General features: G+C 42.2%; 1 protein-coding gene across 2 annotated transcripts; it reads right to left on the reverse strand.

Annotated features, from left to right (window-relative positions):
- Positions 1 to 344: 344 nt before the first annotated feature.
- On the reverse strand, positions 345 to 7559 carry LOC306933551 (polyunsaturated fatty acid lipoxygenase ALOX15B-like). 2 transcript variants are annotated; one of them, XM_079515812.1, is made up of 16 exons: positions 7426 to 7559; positions 6978 to 7140; positions 6527 to 6737; positions 6341 to 6422; positions 6059 to 6181; positions 5856 to 5962; positions 5564 to 5736; positions 5289 to 5429; positions 4958 to 5161; positions 4662 to 4748; positions 4149 to 4315; positions 3549 to 3670; positions 3058 to 3158; positions 2218 to 2382; positions 1032 to 1139; positions 345 to 637 (listed from the first exon to the last, which is right to left on the reverse strand). In XM_079515812.1, the coding sequence occupies exons 2-16, from the start codon at positions 7125 to 7127 to the stop codon at positions 449 to 451; spliced, it is 2130 nt and encodes a 709-aa protein (XP_079371938.1). In that variant the 5' UTR covers positions 7128 to 7140; positions 7426 to 7559; the 3' UTR covers positions 345 to 448. The 2 variants fall into 2 exon arrangements, with proteins under 2 accessions (XP_079371938.1, XP_079371937.1); XM_079515811.1 differs by having other exon boundaries at positions 1032 to 1148.
- Positions 7560 to 13705: the final 6146 nt, after the last annotated feature.

The following is a 13705-nucleotide window of genomic DNA, read 5'->3' on the forward strand; positions in this document are numbered from 1 at the left end:
CCACTACAATTATTTGAAAACTTGTTACTAGAACTACTGTAGATTTTGATTATTAGGCCCATGACAAAACAAACATTAACCACTTCAGACCTATATATATATCGTCAATTTAAATGAATGATTTTTTACATTAGAATTTGTTTTACATTTTATACATTTGAAAACTTGTGAAATGGGATCTTCTGCATAATGTGTACTTTCTACTTACTTTCAGTACATTTTGATAACATTACTTATGTACTTGTAAATTTGGAATTCCTGACTTTTACTTGTAACAGAGTATTTCTACATTGCTTGCAGTATTGATACTTTTCCCACCACTGGTCTCCAAGAAGTAAACAGGCTAGAATGATTCAAAACGTTTTATTAGGTGGTTAAATATGACAAATGTATATCAGTCTTCATCAGGGTCACAGGGAGTTATGCAATGTTTTGCTCTACTCCCAGACTAAAAAGTTATACTATTCTCTATTTCGGTAGGGTTTAAGTAGTTGTAGGGCACTACCAGATCTTCGTTTCTTTCTTCAATAGCCTCACTGAGGAAGGAGAGCTCTGCTTGGAATTCCTTGATCATCTGCTTTGGGGCAGGCTCATCAAAGTGTTCATCAGGATAGAAACCCAGGGGAATCTGGAAAAGCTGGAACAATCAGAGGAAGAAGTACTCAGATTTGTTACTTAAGTAAAGTAGAAATACTCTGTTACAAGTAAAAGGGGTATTCAAAATGCTACTTATCTTTCCAAAATAGCTTGTTGATCGGCTATTTTAAAATACACTGAACAACATAGGCTTATGTGGGGAGGTAATCGGAATAATAATAAACTTTATTTATATATAGCACCTTTCATGTCATAAAATGCAACACAAAGTGCTTCACAGGGCAAAAGGAGATGAAAACACAAACGTAATAAAGCAAGCAATAACACGTACAGTAACAAAAAAACAATAGCAAAGAGCTTAAAAACAGCAAAAAGCTATAGCAAAGAAAGAGCAAAAAACAGCAGTAAAACAGGCATGACAAACGTAGTCTCACTGAGGAAGGAGAGCTCTGCTTGGAATTATGCTCTGCTTGGAATTCCTTGATCATCTGCATTGGGGCAGGCTCATCAAAGTGTTCATCAGGATAGAAACCCAGGGGAATCTGGAAAAGCTGGAACAATCAGAGGTGGAAGAAGTACTCAGATTTGTTACTTAAGTAAAGTAGAAATACTCTGTTACAAGTAAAAGGGGTATTCAAAATGCTACTTATCTTTCCAAAATAGCTTGTTGATCGGCTATTTTAAAATACACTGAATAACATAGGCTTATGTGGGGCTTATGTGGGGAGGTAATCGGAATAATAATAAACTTTTATATATAGCACCTTTCAGGTCATAAAATGCAACACAAAGTGCTTCACAGGGCAAAAGTAGATAAAAACACAAACGTAATAAAGCAAGCAATAACACGTACAGTAACAAAAAAACAATAGCAAAGAGCTTAAAAACAGCAAAAAGCTATAGCAAAGAAAGAGCAAAAAACTGCAGTAAAACAGGCATGACAAACGTGAATAGAAACACACACATGGGTAAGAACAAACAGGTTTAACGACTCAACTAAAGTCAAGAGTAAAGAGGTGAGTCTTAATTGAGCTGTGCTTTGAATATGTCTACAGAGGGTGCCTGTCTAAGCTGTAATGGGAGCTTGTTCCAGGCTGTTGGCCCATAGAAGCAGATAACTGCCTCACCATGTTTTAGTTGCCATCCCTTTAGGCACCTCAAGCAGGCCACCATATAAACCAGGATTTTTTTTTAAATCAATCCTAAAATCTACTGGAAGCCAATGTAATGAGGCTAAAACTGGGGTATGTGTTGTCTCATCTTAGTTTTTGGTTAAATTTCTAGCTGCATGCATTCTGAACAAGTTGAAACCACATCAGCGTTTTGGTATTCTGTGGGTAATGTGTGTTTTGTATTAAGAATCTAAAAAGAGAACGTAACTAGTAATGACAGTTTTCAAATAATTGTAGTAGAGTAAAAAAAGAGGAGTATTGAAAGATTAAAATACAGTAATCTCAAGTAGAGTAAAAGTGCCTAAATGTATTACTTAAGTACGGTACTTGAGTAAATGTACTTAGTCACTTTCCATCACTGAAAACAACGAAACAAACGGGTTTAGGAACAAGGTTTCAGTCACAGCTAATAATGGCAATAATTCAACTATTGCCTAGTAAAACTTACAGAGTCCTCGTATTTCTTGGCGATTACCCAAGCCAGGAATGGGACTGACTGTCCAACTGTCGGAAGTGTCTCAAAAAACGTCTTCATGCTAGACTGTCCCTTCATGGTTGGAGGAGCTTTACGCAGTAGGAGAGGGGAGTTTGGGACCCAACATCCATATTCAAACTAAAATTGAGATTAGACAATGCACATATAAAACAAATCACAATTACATGCAAAGCAAAGCACATGCATCTTCCCTGCAGGGACAACCAACAGACTCATCAGGCCCCATTTAGACTGCATGCAGTCACATCCAAGCAAATCTGATTCATTTCTCAAATATGATCTTCATATCACACTGCATTTGCAAATCACCAGATCGGATCTGTGTTCAGACTGGCAGCCAAATCCAGCAGATCTGTGCCACATCCAGATTGATTTGTTTAAATAGGTCTAAACACAAACAAGTCACATGGAATCCTGATTTAGATCAGGCTACTGCGTTCAGACTGAGACAGATCTCCTAAAATTAGATTTGAATCAGATTTGAAACCACTGAATGTGGCTCAAGTCACATTTGTAAAAATCAGATTCCATGTGACTTGTTTGTGTTTAGACTTACAAATCAGATTCCTATATGGATGTGGCACATATCTGATACAGGCTGGATTTAGCTACCAGTGTAAATGGGACAAGAGAGAGTTCATATGTCATTTAATTTGTAATATACAATGTCTGATTGTTCTACAAAAAAAGCACCCTTCAGGTGTTTGGCCCCAAATCATTTTGTTTTCTGGATTCTATTAACACTGTATTTTGCAACAAGGTACATTTAAATTAACTGATTTCTCATCTCACCTGCCCAAGGTGGACTGCAGCATGTTGACATGACACATTAAAGATCAGCATGGTTATGAACCTGGTCACTTCCTCCACAGTGTGAAAGGCTGCAGGAATCCCTGTTTAGATCAATATACATTTTTAAGCTTTTGGATTCATTATTTCAATCAATTAATCAATTATCTCAATCAATCAATCAATGAACAGACCCTGCAACTAGTCGTCACTTTTTCCTCATTAGCTGGCCTTGGTAAAAGGCCAGTCAAAAATAAAGCTATCAGACCCTGCTATCAGACCCACAATATCAATCGGTTCAAACACTTGAGTCCGTGTCAGGAGAAGCACAGCCTCTAGGAGGAGTTAGCCCAGCCTTTTGACGCGTTCGTCATACTGTAAATGCAACATAAACAAAGCTTCTAATGATGATGTTATCTAGTTTGTCAACATCATACCATAGATTTGTGGTTTACTATAAATAGCATTATGATTGATTGAAGGAAAACTAATACCTGAGCTTTCGTTTCCTAAGAAGGCATGGGTGAATATCTCGTTGATCCAGTCCTGGAGTTCAGAGTCTCTACACACGTCACTGTCTGAGGGGTAATAGTGGTCCACTATTGCCTTTACAAAGCTGAAGATGCATTACGACAAATATTTAAAATATCACTGGCCTAATAGTGATATACATTTCAATGCAGATGAAATAGATTATATACCATAAACATCATACAAAAAAATATATATTGGTGTCATCACCAAAAGCTCATCATTCTCATAAAACCTCAATTCATAAACTTTCAAAAAATAAAATACATTTCAGAGAACAAACAACAAGGAAGTCAAACAATACAAGAACATGTTATCACATCAAGTGGCTCCTGGTTGTGACTATGTCATGTGTAACACATCCTCCTGCCCCTGCAACTATTGCAAGTCTGTTAACACTTAATCACTGAACCACAAAAATATAATACATCTAAATATTGTCTGAAGTGTTTGGATTTCTTTCTTTCTTTCTAAAGAGTCACGGTTAAAGTTGCAAGCTGCAATCTAAATGAGATTATTTGCCAATGTGCTTGGTTCAATGAAGGTCAATGGTTAATGATCACCTGTTGATGATGTTCCACAGCTTCAGTCCATCATCTCTGTAGTAGAAGTTTGGGACAGACTCCAGCCCTCGTGCTCTGATGTTCTCTGGCAGACAGAGCGAGCTGTAGGTCGTTTCAGAATGAGCCCTTCCCATGAACTCACCGATACCATCTGGTGTTAGTGAAGTCTATATAAATTATTAGCATTAGACAAGGTTAGGGGCTTTGTAGAGTGTAGACCAAGGCGTTTCTTCCCGTTTGTTTAGCATTATGAGTTGTTTTCAATGAGAATGCCATGAGCATCTATTTTGTGCTGCACGTTCACGTCTGGCATTTGTATTGGGTTGAGAGATTAAATATTTTCAACTCTGGGCACTTTGACAAGAGCACCTTGTTTTTTTAGCTAGGAAAAACTAGCCCTGATCCAGAGCATTAGCGAGTTCTCTAACGCCCTGCCAGGTGTGCTCGCAGACTCAGACCCATACCAAAGTAGTTTTGCAATTCAAGTTTGACACAGGTGAATATTATTCTTACTCCAAACATAGGTCCTCCAGGTGCAAGAAGTAGTTGGCGGGCAACAACATTTATTTGGAAGGTGTAACGGAAGTGTGGGATCAGCAACTGGACAGACAAGAAGGAAGAAGAACCATGTCAAAGATTCATCGCTAACCCAGAATAATGTTCTTCTACACGGTGGTACAATATGCAAATGTTTTATTGTGCAAAACTCAATTGTTTTGGTTAAAAAGCAGTTTGTTATATATTCTAAAATCAATCTAAGAGTTGTCTGAAATACAGCATGGTCATTTACATGATCTTCATGACTATACCTTGTAGAGAGGATGAATCACTGGAAAGCTTCGCAGAGTTGCAACTGCGAATGCTTCTGCCAAAAAGTGAGTGTTCAATACATGATACACAAACTGGTGGTAGATGGTATCGGCATGTTTCACAAACAACTTGGCCAGCAACCAGTCGCACTCTGGGTCACTGGGCAGAAAAATGGGATTCTGCTCCGAGGGCTGTTGGGTCAGCTGGGAAGATAAAAGGAAAGATCTTTCTTTTACATTTTCATGTAAAAACCCTCAGGCTCTAAACCTTCTCAATAATGCTCATAGTGTGACTATACACAGTAACGGAATGACCTCATCAGTGAAATACCTGAATTGCAATGGGCATCAGTTTATCATGTATCATGTAAAACAAGCAGAGACCAGGTGTCAAAGGCAGAACTTCACCATTGTCCACCTTAGTGGACAATCCAACCAATCCCTTGTAGTCACAGAGCAATATATTGCCTTTCTGTGAGAGAGAAGAAACTAGATTATAGATATGGCATACTTGTACTTCCCGACTGTCAGCCTGTCACGGGCATTGACAAATTAATTGAAACTACCCAAATTAATAGTAGGCATATGCCAAAATACACTCCATACCTTCATCTCCCTCTGGAGAGAGCTACAGCTATCAAAGAAGGGCTTCACCATCTCCTCTGTGACTGGAAAGTTGTGAGGAAGCTCCAAGCAGCGCTGAATCATATTTGGGTTGATTCCATTCAGAAACTGGAATCCATAGAAGTCATCCTCCATCCAATGTACAGAGACATACTCTACAGGAGTAACAATTGGTAAATGTTTATAATGTATTGTACACCACATATACATTTCTGTTTCCTAATGGTTAAAGAGTATTTCATTCGAATTGAGTTACACTAGAGTCCATTTCTACCTGACAAGTGTGACATTGGTGTCTCTCTCAACCAGAAAACTTTTTTCATGGCTTCAATATTCCACTGCTCAGTAGTAAAGATTCCCCTCAGTTTGAGTTCAACATTACTGGGAAAAGAAAAAGAAGAAACTGTACTATTTTTCATCATCATTACTAAGTCTATTTGTTATAATATGTAGGGATCCTGAACCATATGGACTTACGTCATTCTTTTTTCAAAAGCTAATTCAAAAGCTCTTGAGAAACAGGCTTCATCAGGGATCTCAGAACTGTCTTTAAAAGACGCGATGTGCGGCAGCCTTTGACCAATGGACCATGTCCCCCACCTGTAGTGAAATGACAGCATGAAAAACTTCATATTTGTACCGTGTCATATGTCAGGGTATACCTCAGGCTTAAAACTAGAGCTAAGACAATAGAAGCATTTGACACAGTATAGCAACAACCGTTCTTGCAGTATATAATTGTGCACACATAAAACTCACTGGTACAAGTCATTGTGACATTTTAACTCTGTTTTTCTGTGGTCGGTCAGAAGGGGATGAACATCCTCAAAGGCCTTCATGGCTGAGGACAAAAACGAATAGTTCATCAATCATCACCATGAAATGGGAGTGAATGTTTGACCACAATTACCGTATATTATAGTGTTGATTTTATTTGGAACATACCTTTCCCTCCTCTCAGCTCTACCTGTTGCCTATCGTATATCCATCTGTAGCATGGGAAAAGGATGACATCGTCCTCTGGAGTAGTCACCACAATCTTAGAACAGAACCACGGATCATCATCTTTTCTTTTCTTAAAAGGGTTATCTTTCTCCAGTTTCACCAATAGAAGTTGCCCGAGATGTAAACTGGTTTTCACAGTGTAGCTCCACTCCTGTATATAAAAGAAAAATAGGAAAAAATGGTCAGGGAAACTTGTTGAAGATCTGTTGAGCAATGCAGATAAATGTACTTCAACACAAATTTAGGATGCATGTATTCCAAACAACATTGCTGACAAAATGACAACGTTGCTGGGCTGGCTTAAAGTAAATAGGCAGATCTTAGTAAGTAAATGGTAACACTCAAAATATCAACACTCATCCCTTTAAAGTTTCAATGACTCTAAGCTTACCTTTCCAGCAATAGTATTGTCCAAATTTGTGCGTTTACTCTTTCCTTCAGTTCCAATTATGGTGACATATATGCAGTGACAGCAGTCTAATGTAAATGCCTCTGCAAATGGCTGGTCACCTGTTGACACCTCAAGCTTATACTCAGCCATGATTGCTCTGTGTCTGGAATAAAGAAATGAAAAGGCTTCTAATTAATTATGTCTGTTGTAAAAGTATCCAAGCAGGCTTATGACAATTTGCATGACCCCTGTTGTCATCAGGGGTTTACAGCACTGCAGAGGTGAGGTGCATATCTGTGTCCAGTTGACGCTCGTTAATGTTACATGCATCAAGGCAATAATGTTTCTGCTCTGTCAAATAGTATCTCGTATAGAGTATATCTAATATAAGGGTCACAATTTCTATATGGAGCAAATTCACACAGTCTATGGCTCTGTGTGGGCTTACTGTGGCTGTGTGTGTGCGTCGGCTTTCCTCCCAGAGTCCCAGCTTCCAGCCTGGGCACACCTGTCTGTGATCACCTCGTCGCACTCAATTGATGCACCTGCCGGCCATCAACTCATCAGCCCTGACAGTATGAACTGACCACAAATATGAACCCAGCAGAGTTACAACTATTCAAGAGGAAGGTTGTGGAATTTGAAAATGTTGTGGATCATCTTCATGTGGATCACTTAAAGGACAACTTTAGTTTTTTTCAACCAATGTTCATGTTTTAGGTTGTTATGAGAGAAAGTAAAAGATGAGTGTTAATTTTTTTTCATTTGCTGCTTTCTTTCGTTTTAGGGATTTTAGCTGTTTTTGACAGGGGGCGGGGGCATTCGAGCATGGGGCTAAATATGTATTTCTTTACAAAATGTTATAGCGATTTATTTTTTTATTATTTACTATAGTCCTACTAGACCCCAAGAAATTACATCTGGCCACAGAAGATCACAGGATCTACTGAATGTGAAGTCACACTGTGTGTCATAGGCTCAATATGCCAGTTTGACACATTCAGTAGATCCCGTGATCTTTTGTGGCCAAATGTAATTTCTTGGGGTCTAGTAGGACTATAGTAAAGAATAAAAAAAGAAATCGCTATAACATTTTGTAAAGAAATACATTTTTAGCCCTGTGCTCGAATGCCCCCACCCCCTGTCAAAAACAGCTAAAATCCCTAAAACTAAAGAAAGCAGCAAATGAAAAAAAAATTACTCACCTTTTACTTTCTCTAATAACAACCTAAAACATGAACCTTGGTTGAAAAAAAATTAAGTTGTCCTTAACCTGCGTGCTAAACTTCAGGAGGAGAATTCAATTCTGCGGCAGTGGTTCAAAGAGAGGCCATGGGTGAGTCACTTTGTTCCCCACTTGGATGTTGACCGTAGGAGGCTTAATGACTTTGAGAACAGCTTGCTTCCCAGCCAGCCCCTCACTCTATACAGCTTGGAGTGATGTAACCCACCAGCCCTGTTGCAGACCAGCAGAAGACCGAGTATGTGGACTTGTTTTCATATTTTCGCAGCCGTGTGAAGCTTCCTGTTTATTCTGACCCTGTTCAAGTCAAAGAACCATATATGGGCACCCGCCTAGCTCTGGGAGGTCCCTGGATTGCCAAGCCACCAAGCCAGCCATCTCCAGTTCATCTCTTACCCAGTGAGCACCTGTAGGTCTCCAGTGATGCAGTCCCTGTCTCTGTCTGCTTCCAAGCCCGCCCTTCGGTCTGCTAGCACTCAGCCTGGTAGTTTTCAGCCAGCTGACAGCCAGCTAGCAGCTCCAGCTCCTGCAGCCCCGGCTCCTGCAGCTCCGCCCGCTGCAGCCCCGGCTCCTGCAGCTCCGCCCGCTGCAGCCTCGGCTCCTGCAGCTCCGCCCGCTGCAGCCCCGGCTCCTGCAGCTCCGCCCGCTGCAGACCCGGCTCCTGCAGCTCCTCCCGCTGCAGCCCCGGCTCCTGCAGCTCCGCCCGCTGCAGACCCGGCTCCTGCAGCTCCTCCCGCTGCAGCCCCGGCTCCTGCAGCTCCGCCCGCTGCAGACCCGGCTCCTGCAGCTCCGCCCACTGCAGCCCCGGCTACTGCAGCTCCGCCCGCTGCAGCCCCGGCTCCTGCAGCTCCGCCCGCTGCAGCCTCGGCTCCTGCAGCTCCGCCCGCTGCAGCCCCGGCTCCTGCAGCTCCGCCCGCTGCAGCCTCGGCTCCTGCAGCTCCGCCCGCTGCAGCCCCGGCTCCTGCAGCTCCGCCCGCTGCAGACCCGGCTCCTGCAGCTCCGCCCGCTGCAGACCCGGCTCCTGCAGCTCCGCCCTCTGCAGCCCCGGCTCCTGCAGCTCCGCCCGCTGCAGCCCCGGCTCCTGCAGCTCCGCCCTCTGCAGCCCCGGCTCCTGCAGCTCCGCCTCCAGTGTCTGCTCCTGCAGCCCCACGTTCAGTGCCTGCAGCTCCGCATATGCAGGCACTGCCACGTCCCGGCCTCCCGGCCAGCCTCCAGACGACACCTCCTCGTCCCAGCCTCCCGGCCGCCCCCCAGACGACACCCAGCCCATAACCTGCATGTCATTGTCATTCTCGATTGCCTGATTCCTACCTGCATTTCAGTGTAAGATCTGCCTATTTCTTTATTAAATTGTGTTTGTTGTGACTTTGCACTTGGGTTCAACCACTCTGTCTGCATCCATGACAGTATGAACTGACAATGAGTGTTTGCACTGAGTCCAGTTTTATAGGAGCTGGTTGATTTTATAATTGCTGCTTAATTAATGATGTACTCATGCATCTATTCATAAGTTATTCCTGTTAATTAATGATGAAATCACTATTACTTAACCAAGTTAAAGGAGCATTCAGTGATTTGGAAAACCCCCCGGTCCGCCCCGGTAACAAGACGTGCACATGCACGCACTACAGTGGGGGGACACGCGGCAGGCCAACAGCACATACACCAAGGCCTGCCCCCACTCGATCATGATTGGCAGAAGGCCCCTCTCTATCCTGATTGGATGAAGGCTGAGCCACCTAGCCAAAAACGAAACCTAAGGTTTTTTGACCCCCAGGGGTTAACTGTGGACAGGGAGGAACTCCTTATGTGGTCAGCACACTCTATAGTAGGGAGGATTATCACAACAAAACAAAAAATAAGTGATATTTCAAGTGAAATCACTGAATATACCTAGTTAAGGGCCAAATGTGGTGGGATTGTAGAGCTGCTTTTTTCAGTGGCCTCTATGCCAAGGATGAGTGCTCACAGGCGGGTAAGAATAGCAAGGAGAGACAGTATCTGGTGGTAGTTGTTCCAAAACTTCCATGTGGTGCTTTGCTTTGTGTTAGGCTGATGGGGTCTCCCAAGTTTCACTGGCTCACTGGATAGACCCGATCAGCCCCCATGGTTTTCATTAGTAAATTCTAACATAAGCCTCAATTAATTATTATTATTAATTAATTTGTAAGGGGCGCTAGCCCCTTCTATACAGCTTTTGTCCCCACACGTCTCAAGATTTGCCATTGACCACGGTAAGAGAATTCCGGTCAAATGTCTGCACATTTTTGTCCCCACCCGTCTCAAGTTTTGCCATTGACAGATGGTGAACGGAGAAATGACGTCAGATGTCCGCATTTTATGACGTAAATTAAACATCAAAACATTAAACGCCATTGACATTGAAGGGAAAAGTATACGTAAACGAGCAAATCAGCTAACCAATCACAGGCAACAGGCATTCTGATTGGCCACAATTAACCAATTACAGGCAACAGGCATTCTGATTTTAAACATTGTATCATGGTTAAATGATAACAACATAAATGTATGTACGATGACAAGAGCACCCCTCATTTCACACGGGTGTGATTTTTACTCAACATTTAGTACATAATAGCAGAGCATGTACAGTATAGTCAGAACGGGAATTGGAGACAGTGAAGGGTTTGAAGTGAAGGTCGGTCTGCATCAGGGATAAGTACTCAGCCCATTGCTGTTTGCCATTGGGATGGATGTGGTATTGAGGGAAGTGAGGGGTGGACTACATGGGACCTGCCCTATGCGGATGACTTGATGGCCCACACACACGCCAGAGATGATCTAGCCAAGTGGCCAGCTTGGAGCACATGCTTGGAATTGAAAGGAATGAAGTCAAGGGTCATGGACATTGTGGTGCTGGCCTGAATCAGATCTGTGCCACATCCAGATTAAAATCCGATTTGTTTAAATAAGTCTAAATGCAAACAGTTCACATGGAAATCCGATTTTTACAAAATGGTGGTGAGGTGGTTTCAAATCTGATTCAAATTTAATTTGAGGAGATCCATCTCAACCTGCATGCAACAACCTGGTCTAAATCAAATTCCATGCGACGTGTATTTGACTTGTTTGTGTTTAGACTTATTCAAACAAATCTGATTCCAATCTGGATGTGGCACAGATCTGATTCAGGCTGGATTTCGCTGCCAGTCGGAACACACAGATCTATGACAGATCCGATCTGGTCACTTGCGAATGCAGTGTGAATGGTCGGTGATGGATCATTTTTAATTATTAAGACTTTAATTGTTTGTAGGATGGAGTTTACATGTGCTCTGCATAATTATAAATCTGGGGTGCCCTATGTCCAGCATACTGATCTTACATGTCACTTCTCCCCCAGCCAGCATGTAGATAAAGAATTATTTTTCTCCCGTTTGCCACAGATCACCCAGTGTATCTGTGAGAACTGTTGTTTGACCTTGTAGCGAGGCAGACTTCATGTCTCCCCCTAAACATTATTTATGTCTTAAACTTTATATTCGTCCACTGTATGTGCATTATGCTTCCTGGTTTGCCGGGATATGACCGGTCCCAACATTGTTCTGACAATGACACGTAACTCTGTGTCGCTTTCCCAATCTTGATTAAAATTATATATAAACCGTGTCCATTTGGTGACACGGGGAGAGACATTTTGTAATTTGGCTGTATGTGGACTCATTCTTTGTGCTCTCCGAACTAAAATGAATTGGCTAAATCATGGAGGCTTCTGACTGGACATTCCATTCTTTCTTGTGGATTCAATTATTCATCTTTTGGGTATTTAAAGGTATTTATTTAAAAGTATTTCCTAGTTAAGGTATTATATGGATATTGATCATTCTCCTAAAAAGTATTCCTGTTAAAGCTAATTCTTAACTTAATAATTTAAAAGGTTTATAACCATTTTTGTAAATTGCATGTTAGATGCTCCCTGCCTGGGTTTTATGATTGAGCACCAATTGTAATCTGATTACTTTCAGAAGTATTTCTACATTCAGGGTTTCCTGCTCTGCTATCGAAGTTATAATATATACAGTCCTTTCTTATTAGCATTAGTAATTAGGTTAATTATAAAATAACCATCAGTCAGGCCAAAAGATCAGATTTGAGAAATAAATCGGATTTGATGGATGACTCCAGTCATTTTGGGGGGGTCCCTGCAGATGACAGTGAAGTGTCGATTTAATTACCTCTTTAAATACCTAAAATGTTTATAATGAGTGGCAAATCGAGTGAAAACGTGAGTGAAAAAGTGAGTTTAATGTCGTTTAACGTCATTTAATGCAATCAAATACAACTTTTCTGCTTGAATCCATGGGCTGTCAAGGCCAGAAAGGAGTTTTTTGCCACACAGTAGACGTTCCCGCATAACTTCCGGGTTTGATGATGATGTCATGTGCATACGCTCTATTCCAAGTGCTTATTAGGGTGGGGGGGGGGGGTCCCTAACCTCACGTAACCAGGGGTCCCCAGTTCAAATATTATTTTTTCAGGTGTCACGGTCTGAAAAGGTCTCTGCTCTCTTTGTAGTAGAAGGCTATACGGTAGCTGCTGGTAAGATGAGAAGGCAGAGAGGAGTGACTGCAAGATAGTGGGTCAGATAGGCAGGTTTTGTTAAGTATTCGTTCACGAAATACTTCACTCTATGGGATGTTTCCCTTGCGGAGCAAAAGGGCAGAAACTTCATTAATATACTCCCGCAGTACATATTAATCCATGTATGTACTGCGGGTTTAAGACTGATGACGTCAGACGCCCTGCTTCTCGAAGCATGTAGTGAGCGCCTACGTCATAGCGTCTTCATTCGCTTTCCTTCTGTTAGGACAGGCTTCTGTTTTTGAGTCAAGTGTTTTGGGCGATTTATACCTTGAAAACCGGACAAGAGTTACAAACTCGAGTACCGTAAGGTTCCCTAATACCTAGACTTTCTTCCGACAGAAACTTTTCACGAAAAACTCTGCAGAAACAAAGCTCCACGGTCTGAGTAAGTTCTAGCTAGAACAATTTTAAAAAGACCGCCTTTTCAGACTAAAAGGCTAGTGCTAGCTACAGCGTAGCACCGCGCTAGCGGTTAGCTTAGCAAAGCTCTACCTTTTTTCTCGCTAGCTTCTCGTTTCTGGGCTAGGACGCCCGCTACTTTTGGCTTAGCTTTTCTCTCCACGAAGGTTCTACCCTTTTTAGTTAGCTAGCTCGTTCGGGGGCTACGAAGCCTCTTACTCGCTAGCTAGCTCCAGCTTAGCACCGCAGCCGCGGTTTGTTAACGAGGGTTCCTCCTTCAACGTTAGCTAGCTAGTTTCACGCGGCTAAGAAGCCCTTTCACTAGCCTAGTTTTCACCTTTAGCTACGCGGCCGAGAAGCCCTTAGCAAGTTAGCTTTCTCCACGTTAGCGGCCACCGACGCCCTTTCACGAAGTCAGCTAATTCCTGGACCCCTTCACGACGGAAGACTACCAGCGACAGCATGTATTCCCCGTCGAAGG

This window comes from Electrona antarctica (genome assembly GCF_951216825.1).
Source record: "Electrona antarctica genome assembly, chromosome: 12".
Taxonomy (NCBI): Eukaryota; Metazoa; Chordata; class Actinopteri; order Myctophiformes; family Myctophidae; genus Electrona; species Electrona antarctica.

Coding starts and splice junctions, on each gene's coding strand:
- LOC306933551 (XM_079515811.1), bottom strand. CDS start 7,127: ATGGCTGAGTATAAGCTTGAGGTGTCAACAGGTGACCAGCCATTTGCA. Junction 4,316..4,661: donor CTGGAGGACCTATGTTTGGA/GTAAGAATAATA, acceptor TAATTTATATAG/ACTTCACTAACACCAGATGG. Junction 2,383..3,057: donor CTGCAGTCCACCTTGGGCAG/GTGAGATGAGAA, acceptor TCTCAATTTTAG/TTTGAATATGGATGTTGGGT.